The sequence below is a fragment of the Cucurbita maxima genome, unplaced genomic scaffold, assembly GCF_002738345.1.
Source record: "Cucurbita maxima cultivar Rimu unplaced genomic scaffold, Cmax_1.0 Cma_Scf00030, whole genome shotgun sequence".
Classification (NCBI taxonomy): Eukaryota; Viridiplantae; Streptophyta; class Magnoliopsida; order Cucurbitales; family Cucurbitaceae; genus Cucurbita; species Cucurbita maxima.
In genome coordinates this window covers 2,009,565-2,021,195 of record NW_019272046.1, presented here as the reverse complement: position 1 = coordinate 2,021,195, position 11,631 = coordinate 2,009,565, and the positions used below count along the sequence as shown (strand labels likewise).

Genomic DNA, 11,631 nt, shown 5'->3' with positions numbered 1-11,631 from the left:
TCTCCCTGTTCCCCATTTTGTAAGGCTCTATGGCTTCTTCCATTTCTCATCAAACCAGAGAGGCCATGGCTATCCAACAACAATTTCCTCCTCAGCTCGAGCCATGGAACAACTTAAACGGCAAAGTCGTGATGGTGACCGGAGCCTCCGCAGGCCTCGGCCGTGAGTTCTGTCTTGATCTAGCTAGAGCTGGATGCAAAATCATTGCTGCTGCACGCCGTCTCAATAGTCTCCGTTCTTTATGCGATGAAATTAATCGACTCGATTTCTCAGCTTCGTCGGCCTCTTCGATGGCGATGGAGAGCCCCCGAGCTGTGGCTCTGGAACTTGACGTTACTTCTGATGGAAAGACTATTGAGAAATGCATAAAAAAAGCTTGGGATTCTTTTGGCTTCATTGATGCCTTGGTTAACAACGCTGGGTTAAGAGGTATTTATGGCTTTTCGTTACTTATAAACATATGATTAGTCAAGGTGGGATTCCTCTCCCAACAATCCTCCCCTTGAACCAAGTACACCGTAGAGCCTCCTTTGACACCTATGGAACCCTCAAACAGCTTCTCCTTAATCGAGGCTCGACTCCCTTTGGAATCCTCGAACAAAGTACACCCTTTGTTCGACACTCAAGTCACTTTTGACTGTACCTTCTAAGAATCCCCCCTTGAACAAAGTACACCATAGAGCCTCCCTTGAGACTTATGGAGCCCTCGAATAGTCTCTTCTTAATCAAGGCTCGACTCCTTTGGAGCCCTCTAACAAAGTACACCATTTGTTCAACACTTAAGTCACTTTTGACTACACTTTCGAGACTAGCAACTTCTTTGTTCGACATTTGAAGATTCAATTAGCATGAGTAAGTTAATGGCATGACTCTGATACCATGTTAGGAATCATGACTCTCCACAATGATATTGTTAAGGATAGTTGACCGTTCATTAAGGCAAATATCTAGATATTTGCCTTACATTACGGGTTACCATATTTTCTCTTTTACTAAATGCAAATATATTGTATTCATTTATTATTCTTTCCTTTTATCGCTATTTCCTTATTATTTGTAATTTACCTTATTTCTGTATTCTGTAAATGATTATAAATAAGAGAACTCTCACCACCATTTGGGTGTGGTGGATTAATCAAACATTCTCATGGTATCAGAGTCCTCTCGGTTTAACAACCCCGATTCTTTCTTTTCAATGGGTTTTGAATTCTCTAATCTTCTTCTTCACCACCCTTGTTGGCTTTGACGCTGAGGGCAGTTTTCATGGGTGCCGTAGGCAGAGCCGATTGATTACTCTTCGGCTCCACCCTATTGACCTCCAAATCACCTTTCGTGTACATACAATCTCAATGGAACGCTTATTGAACGTGTTCATATGGAACAACCTCCTGGGTATGTTGATCCTCGATTTCCAAAGCATGTTTGTCTATTAAAGAAAGCTCTCTATGGCTTAAAGCAAGCTCCTCGTGCTTGGTTTCAGCGTTTTAGCTCATTTCTTCTCACACTTGGGTTTTCTTGTAGTCGCGCTGACACGTCCCTTTTTGTCTTTCATCAGCAATCTAACCTTATCTATTTGCTTCTTTATGTTGATGACATTATTGTTACCGGCAACAACTCATCTCTTATTAACAGCTTTACTCGCAAGCTTCATTCTGAGTTTGCTACCAAAGATTTGGGTTCTCTCAGTTACTTTCTTGGTCTTGAAGCTTCACCCACTCCTGATGGTCTCTTTATCAGTCAGTTAAAATATGCTCGAGATATTCTTACTCGTGCTCAGTTGCTCGATAGCAAACCAGTTCACACTCCCATGGTTGTTTCTCAACACCTGACTGCTGATGGTTCTCCTTTCTCTGATCCTACTCTCTACAGATCTCTTGTTGGCGCCCTTCAGTACTTGACTATCACGCGTCCAGATATTGCCTATGCTGTCAATTCTGTCAGTCAATTCTTGCATGCCCCTACTGCAGATCACTTTCTTGCTGTCAAACGTATTCTTCGCTATGTCAAAGGAACACTCCACTTTGGTCTTATCTTTCGTCCATCCACTGTTCCTAGTACGCTAGTCGCTTATTCGGATGCTGACTGGGCTGGTTGTCCCGATACTCGTCGTTCTACATCCGGCTATTCTATTTATCTTGGTAACAATCTCATTTCTTGGAGTGCCAAAAAGCAACCTACTGTATCACGCTCCAGCTGTGAATCTGAGTATCGTGCTCTTGCCACAACTGCTGCTGAACTTCTTTGGGTTACGCATCTTTTGCATGACCTCAAGGTCCCTATTTCACAGCAGCCCTTACTCTTATGTGACAACAAAAGTGCTATTTTTTTGAGCTCTAATCCTGTTTCTCACAAGCGGGCCAAGCATGTTGAACTAGATTATCATTTCCTTCGAGAACTTGTTATCGCTGGCAAACTTCGTACACAATATGTACCCTCTCATCTCCAAGTTGCTGACATCTTCACAAAGAGTATTTCTCGACCTCTCTTTGAATTTTTCAGATCCAAGCTTCATGTTCGTTCAAATCCGACGCTCAGCTTGCGGGGGGGTGTTAAGGATAGTTGACCGTTCATTAAGGCAAATATCTAGATATTTGCCTTACATTACGGGTTACCATATTTTCTCTTTTACTAAATGCAAATATATTGTATTCATTTATTATTCTTTCCTTTTATCGCTATTTCCTTATTATTTGTAATTTACCTTATTTCTGTATTCTGTAAATGATTATAAATAAGAGAACTCTCACCACCATTTGGGTGTGGTGGATTAATCAAACATTCTCAGATATGATATTGTCTATTTCAAACATAAGCTCTCATGGCTTTCCTTTTAGTTTCTCCAAAAGATCTTGTACCAAGGGAGATGTATTACTTATTTATAAATGCATGATCAACCCCTAAATTAATCAACCGTTACCGTACAGATTTGTGCCTATTTTGGTCGTTAAAATAACCATTTCATTATAGGTGGTGTGAAGTCTCCATTGAAACTATCAGAAGAGGAATGGAACAAAGTAATGAACACAAATCTTAGGGGCTCTTGGTTGGTATCAAAGTATGTTGGCATACGCATGCGTGATACCAATCGTGGTGGATCCATCATCAATATTTCTTCAATGGTTGGTGTTAATAGAGTGCTACAACCTGGAGCTCTAGCCTATGCTGCTTCAAAGGCTGCCTTAAACACACTAACAAAGGTATAATTTCTTGTATCAACAAAGCCCTTTAATTAATTTATTTAATTATAGTTTATGTATGGTAACAGGTATTCGCCATGGAATTAGGAACACACCATATTCGAGTGAATTCTATATCTCCTGGATTGTTTAAATCTGAGCATACAGAGGAGCTTATAAGAAAAGATTGGCTTGAAAATGTAATACGTAGAACTGTTCCTTTACGAACGTTAGGAACTTCTGATCCCGCACTTACAACACTCGTTCGATATTTAGTGCACGATTCGTCTGAATACATTTCGGGCAATATTTTCATTGTTGATGCTGGAACTTCTTTACCTAGTATCCCAATTTTCTCATCACTTTGAAGATATATTCATGTTTTACCTTTGTATTGTAACTATAGATGAAGCTCCTTCTCTAATAATAATAACAAATAAATTAATTAATTAAGCTCTCTAATTAGAAAATATTCATAAAAAATTATAATTCAATTTTCAGAAAAAAAAAAAAAAATAGAGAAATAAAATATCATAATTCTAATTTTTAATTAATTTTCAAATATAACATTTATATTTAAATTAGGATATTTACCCATCAAATTTTTAAATAAATTGTATTTAAAATGTGGAAAAAAAAAGTATTAAAAAGTATATTAATTTAACGTATGGTGTGATTTTAAATTAAATGACATTTTATGCAACAACCCTATAAAACATACATCAACATGTATATCAAAAACAACAATATTAAGCGAATAAATAGATAAGTAAATAAATAATAAGGTAGGTTGGGTTAGACGATCACGACTCTCGACAATGGTATGATATTGTCCACTTTGAGCATTAGCTCTCATGGCTTTGGGCTTCCCAAAAGGCCTCACTCCAATGGAGTTAGTATTCCTCACTTATAAATTCATGATCATTTACTAAATTAGCGGATCTGAGACTTTCATCATCCAACAGGTTGAATATTTTCTAGAAAAATTTGAATTTTTAAAACCATACCATTGTGGAAAGATAAATAATTTTCAAAAATATTTTCTCCGATGAGGGTGCTACCGACTTTAGTTTTTAAATACCAGTCGTTGAATCTAAACAACCTCGAATCTTTTTGAGACATTGCCTTTTCAGCTTGATCCAGCGGTTATATTTTAAGAATCTCGAGTCTCTAGTTTTTTTTTTTAACTTTACTTAGTCACTTTAAACTCGCTAAATGAGAAGCTACCACTTCAAAATAATAATAATAATTAAAAAAAAAACTTAAAAAAAATTAAAGTTAAAATTCCAAAATTCAAGTATAATATAATAATAATAATTAATTAATGTGANATTTAAATTGTTTTTTTTTTTTTTTTTTTTTTTTTGGCTGTTCCCAATTTATTTTAAATATTACGTAGGTGTTCTAAATTCTAGGGCACCTAACAAGAACAAGAGAGTACTATGGTGTGGCCAACATCACCTGCAACCCTATTTGCCAAGCAATTATGTGAAAAGGAAATTTGAGAGGAGAAAAAAAATAAATAATATGCATGAAAATGCTTTTTTTTTTTTTTTTATAAAAATAAAAAATAAAAATCATTAACTATTAATCGATTACTAACGATGATTAGTTCATTAGACGTAACATAAATAAAATGTTAATTTGAATAGTTATGTAAGTGATAAAGTTGTTTTATATTTATTAATGTCTCAACAAATTTCTCGAGTAAAAAGTACGCTACTAAACTATACATAAAATTTTTTTAATGATTTTTTAGAAGGAAATTTTTTTTCTGATGTTTACATAATCGTTCATTCAAATGCATAGTGAAAGATAAATTTCACAAAATATACTTAACTACAAAACAACGAGTGAAACGGTAAAAATATTGAAGTTAGCCTTTGAATTTATATCTATTGAAAATGAAGACATACACTCAAAACGATAACATTTATTACTACATGCTCGTAAAGCTAATGATGAAACTTTTTGACGTCAGTAAATTAATTGATTTTTTTGTCTAAGTTTCACGAAAAGACAAAGAAAAAATAAAAATGGTCCGTGTAAATGTCTTTATTTCTCTCTCTCTTTAATGTTATATTTCAATCGGCATAGGCAATTTATAGTCTCATAATTTTTTAATATCTAATTTAAATTTACGAGAGTCACATTCTCTTGTTAGAGACCTTTTCTTACTTAGCACTTGAATGAAGTTCGGATGTTATTTCTTTATCGGTGGTGTCCTTATTTGGTATCATTTTACACCATTTTCAAAACTTTGGCACTATCTTATGCCTTCTTGTCGTTTTGGTTATGGAATTTGGATCTAACTTTTATAACCATTTTAGCTTAGTTTTCAGTTTCTAAAAATTAACCTTCTCCCCTATTTTTTTTTTTTTTTTAATTTAGTTTAATATTGTGTTGAAATAATCTTGAAACCCATAGACATACTCGGTAAGTGATCCCACTATTAGAGTCGAGGAATACAAACACATACAGAATGACAGGACCTATCATTTAAAACTGTCTTCTCTTAGACCGCTTTCTAGTCTTGACAAATTGGGTGTGTAGTACTTCTCTACCCACGACCAAAACATGCGAGCATGAACCAACTAAGTAGGCTCGCATACCCTCTAGTTCTACTAGTCGGTTAGCTTCGCTAGGCTATTTTCGAACACCTTGAGGGAATAACAACCGTCATAACATCATGGTAAACATGATGACCATTCCTGTCTCATAGTGTATGTGTTCATACTCATAAAAAAGAGTGTACATCTCCTGATGTACGTGAATATACAATTATGCATGGGGTCCCCATATTTTTTATCAGGACGTAATAAATCATGCAAGACAATCCTCATTCTTTCATCACATATCACACTCGGTAATATGTGTAAATGAACTCTTATAATTCATTTCGTTCATAATATAGCTTTCAAATCATGTCATAGGGGTTGTGCATCCTAACTTTTCTTATTTCAAAACATATCATAGCATGTCATGCATATCACATGACATCTCATACATTACATGGTTTATCGTAACATAACATGACATTTCATTTATATCATAATATCATTTGACATATCATAGGGCGACACACACATAACATCACATCACATATTAAGGCATATTACACATAACACGTGAAAGGTCACCGTGCATGTGTCATCATACATAAAACAATTTTTCCAACCAAATAGTAAAGTCACTTACTTGGTTGACCTAGGTCGAAGCTACTACGACAATTTGATGCTAGCTTAACGTTGCTCGCTGAAATTTAATTCTACTTGAAGAACTCCCAGAATCATAAATTAGAATTATACTAAGAAAATTAGAATTATAGTAGATAGTCAACCAACCTTAAACACTTTGGAAGCGTTGAAACTAGTAGGAAAGAATTTGAGCATATCATACTCAAGTTGGATAAGTCGAAATGTCGGCCTGAAGCCGGTAAAAAATGTATTATCCGACTGGCTTCGAACTGATCAAATGGGATGAACGGAAACAATTGTTGTTACTTAAAAAAATAATAAGGGACCTCGTTTTTTCTTTTTTTATTACATTAACACCGTTTACCTTTATAAACAAAAGTTGTACCAGCACTTCATAGATTACCTACAAACGTTTTAATGTTATTTTGTAAAGTTCATTAGTATTTTTGAAACGTAATATCAATGGTAACTATACTTTTGAATATTTTAAAAGAGGTCTAAAGTATTTTTGATAAGACGGGATGACACGTTCTTATCTGGAAGAGGCGAACGTATGAGATAGAACGACATGAATCAAGACATTGAATTAAGTGATGGATAGAATTGGATACTCACACATGAAGAAGAAAGCATAGAGAGGTAGGGAAGAAAAGGGGCAAAAAAGTCAAGAAATGGTCAAACAGCAAAAGCAAGTTGAAAAGATTAAAAAAAAAAAATGGAACAAAAAGAGAGCCATTTCCATTCTCACTCTTTTCTCCAACTTTCCAAATTCCCATCATTATTTTTGTTTCATCATTACAAAAATACCCTTCAAATTATTCTACTTTCTATTTTATTTTATTTTATTTTATTTTTTAAAAATATTGCTTTAACACAATAAAATATAAGTAAATAAATATTCCTTTAAAAAAGAATGCTTTGTTTCTAAGTCAAAATTGTCTCACTTTTAGAATAAAAAAGTATCATGTATGGCACGCCCAAAAAATCTTCCAAAAAAAAAAAAATGTTTAGTGGATAAAATATATTATTAATTTCTATAAGATGGAAAAATTAGAAATTAAAATTTTGGATTGGTTGTGTTAATAACTCTGATAACCTAAATATAGTCCACAATCTAACTCAATCTTTGTTTTCCTCAAACAATTCTTCCAAGTAAGTCATCGGGGGACGATGACTAGTTTAAGTGGGGGAGAATGTCACGACCTAACAATGGTTGTGCCCCCAGTAAGTCATCAAGGATGATGACTAGTTTAAGTGTAGGAGAATGTCACAACCTAACTATGAATAGAGTAGGTTGTGACCCTCAAGTGGTGCCCATCCGGCCACACGAGGGCCTAGTTAGGTTGAAGTATTTTAAACATTGTTACTTATCCACGATATATGTTTTATTACTAACTAAAAAATCAATTAAGCAGTCCATATTCTTAATTTTCTAAAAGTTTGGTAGGATAGGATTGGATTAGATTATAACTTTATTTTCAGGTCTCAAAAAAAAAAAAAAAAAATCAACCCATAAACTGAATTAAAATTTTGATTTTCCAAAAATTCGATCCAACCCAATTTTTATAATTTGGATTGAATAGTTGATGTTGGTCGAAGTATCAAATTACATGAACATTAGTATCGAAAAATGTAATATAATTAACTTTTTTTTTTTTGTTGTTGTCATAGAGGTGGACATGACATGGTGGATGAGGGGAGAATTATGAGATACAAGAAAGTAGGTCCCTTTGGAATCATTATACAAAGAAATTAAACAACATAGGGTATAACTACTCCCACATTTATTTTAAAAAAAAATTAATATATATATAAACACCAAAAAAAAAAAAAAAAAAAAACCGGAAGACTTCAGTAAACAAATATTAGACCGATAAGAAAAAGAGGGATAAAATCAAATCTAAGCGTTGTCCAATCAAGTTTATAGTAAAATGAGATATTTGTAAAAATCAGACGAGCTATCACGGGCATTTTCATTTCACGATTCAGATTTAGAACATGAATTTGTATAATGTCTAAGATTTCAACGAGGGAATCTCTCAGACTCGTCTTCGAAAAGAGTGCTTACATTTTGGAAGAAAATAATTAATGAAAAAACGAAGAATTAAAATTTTGAGGAAAGTTTATGGGAAAAGGAAAAACCCTAATTAGAGAAGAATTAACATACATTATTAATCAAAACCAAAATATTCATTGATTTCAATCATGTTAATTACATCTCATTTACATATATCTTGAAAATTATAGCTTCAACATACTAATAATAATAATAATAATACTAAGAATAATAATAATATATGAAGAAAAACGAAGATATTTTTGTGGGTTTTTTCATATCCTCTCTTCTTGAATTACTTATCTGTTGTGAAGTGGATTTGGGCCAGTGTAGACTCGTCTCTTCTGAGCTTCAAACACGGCGGCGCCACCGTCATGGGATTTCGGAGAGTGGTGGCGTTTGGGGCGGACGATGGCGGTGGCGGCGGCGGCGGCGACGGTGGAGGTAGGTATCTCTGTTTGAAAATTGAAGGGAAGTAGAAAAAGAAAAAGAAGAAGAAGAAAAAATAAGGTAAGAAGCTCTGTAATGTTCTTCAATCTCATGTTTTTCTCTCTCTCTTTTTGCAAGTCGCTGCCTTTGGGTTAATGGGTTAATGGGTTTTCTATTTTCACTTCAAAATTTGCATCTTTCTCTCTCTCTCTCTCTCTCTCTCTCTCTCTCAAGAACTCAAGAATCGATGAAGAGTGTGTCCAAATTGCATAGGATTTGGTGCCTTTTCTCTTTGTTTTCAAAAACAAAATGGCTTATTTGGTGGCCTTGGAAACTTCCTTGGTTACACCGATTTCAGCGCCTTTTCTCATTTTCGAACCATGCTTTGATATCATATTAAGAATGAGAAACTCTGATATTATGTTAAGAATGAGAAGCTTCGATACTATATTAAGAGTTAAAAGCTCTGATACCATGTTAAGAATGAGAAGCTCTTATACCATATTAAGAATGAAAAACATAAGTAGAATTGAGAGGATGATATATCTTGTGGAAGGTGATCCCAATTTATTTGTTCGTCCTCTGTTTCGATCTCGGTCATTTTTCTTCTGTTCTTCCTCTTCTCCTACTCTGATAGCATGTTAAGAATGAAAAGCTTTGATATCATTCTGAACATGGTATGAGAGCTTCTCATTCTTAACGACTTTTGACCCTTAAAGCGAGAAAAAAATATTTTTTCAATAGGCGAATGATTCAAAAGGACACTAAATACTTTTGTGGACGGTGATGAAAAGAGGGGCAAAAGGGGAAAAGAAAAATAAATAAATAAATAAACCAAAGCAAAAAGTTACTAACCTTTATTTTATTTTATTTTATTTAAATTTGTTGTGTTTCCTAGAGATTGCAAAATTATTTTTTAGGTTAATTTTTATTGGATGTTTATTTTTATTTAAGAAAAGTTAATGATAAGCTAATTAATAGGAACTAATTTATTGTAACACTTGATTGAAAGATATATTTTCTTACTTTTTCTTTTAATTTTTAAGTTTGACTTATTTTGGTCAAATCACGAGGGATATTTTGGTCCTTTTATTATATATAATCCAATTAGGTAATTGATGAGTTATCATTTTGTTTTGGAATATTAGAGGGAACAAAGAAAAAGAAGAGAGAGATGCATAGTTTCTTGGATAAAAATGTCAAAAGTCAATTTTAACCTTAAATAGTCTATCTCAAAGTGCTCGATAGAAAAATAAAAAAGAAAAAAAAGGACACGCACCTGAGCCATTCTTTCATTTGGTAACTGTTCTGTTGTTTACGTGTGAGTTCTTATCATGATCTAAACTAATTTGTTCTCCAAGATACTAGTCATGAATCCATAACCGTTGTTTTAAGTATGGTTCACCTTAAGTATAAGCTCTCATGGCTTTGTTTTGAGCTTTCTCAAAAAGCCTCGTACCAATGGAGATAGTATTCCTTTATTATAAACCCATGGTCATTCCCTAAATTAGCCAATGTGAGACTTTCATCAACAAGATCAAAATCTTGAATATACGTATGTGTTCTTAGGAATAGGCCGTATAAAAAGTACCTAAGTCATTTAGAGGATGTATTAGACCTTGAAATATTTTAAAAAGTCCTACCGACATTTTTTTCATTTTATCCCATAATTCTTGGTTTAGCTGTTCCAATAACTTTGAAACTTTACCAAATGATCAATCATCATAAAATAGGACTTAAAAAGTTTTATAGCATTTAAAAGTCATTTATATCAGGAACAGAAGATGAGTTACCTTAGGGGCATTATGGTCATTTTACACCGTTACTTGGTTTAACTACTCAACCTTGCCTAATGACGACCAAATTTTATATATAATCTTAAAATGTCATAATATGCTTATCATTAAAATGTCATGGGCAGTAGAGTTCATTTAGTGGGCAATTCCAATCTTGAGCAAATTGATCGGTTCAGGGTCTTAACTCATGGTTCTTGATGTTTTTCTTTGATATTCCCTTAATATATACTTATGTTAAGGTTCATACAGAAATCCAAGTGATTCCTACGAGTATTTCTTAAGAAAAGTCCAAGATGGCTACTAACCTCTTCGTTGACATTTGGGACCTCTATTCTCGAGCTTCGATATCCAATTTATTTCAAATTTTCTTTGATAGATTTCTTAGAGGGTATAGTTTCTATAACCATAAAGTTTTTCATGAGAATGGTCTGAAAGAGGGTTAAATTGAGAAAAATAAAGGAACGATCAAGTTTTGGGTTGACATGGTCGGTCAAGATAGTGTTACAAGGAAGTGCTAGGGATTGATTTCATACGTTCTTGTGGATTGTAACTTAAATTATTCTTCAAGTTGCTCGTATCATCCACCTAACCAATTCGAAGCATTGAGTAGTCTAAATATTTTTCCATTTTTAATAGTGGTATTAAAAAAAGTGTATGATGTAAACTAAAACATGTGTTTGAATTAAGTTTTATATTTTTATAAATTAACCTAAATTCAATGATTATTTTATTTTAATTTATTTTACAATTTGTAAATTAGAATAATTTTGACATAATATTAAGTGAAAAAACCCGTGAGAACTGAGAAGAATTTGTGACTAAAAAAATAACTTGAAGAAGAAGATTGAGTACCTTCTAGAACATACGGGAGATCGGCTAATTGACGAAAATACCCTCGACGAATATAAAAATAAGGATAGGCTAATGTCTATGTACGTAATTTAGCACTGAAGGCTTCCAAACCCCTCCTTAAACCC

At 33.4% G+C, this 11,631-nt stretch overlaps 1 protein-coding gene across 1 annotated transcript; it reads left to right on the top strand.

Moving 5' to 3' along the window:
- On the top strand, window positions 1–3,544 carry LOC111465881 (3-oxoacyl-[acyl-carrier-protein] reductase FabG-like). The gene is made up of 3 exons (XM_023110323.1): window positions 1–429; window positions 2,968–3,197; window positions 3,266–3,544. The coding sequence occupies exons 1-3, from the start codon at window positions 30–32 to the stop codon at window positions 3,542–3,544; spliced, it is 909 nt and encodes a 302-aa protein (XP_022966091.1). The 5' UTR covers window positions 1–29.
- The last annotated feature ends 8,087 nt before the right edge of the window (window positions 3,545–11,631 follow it).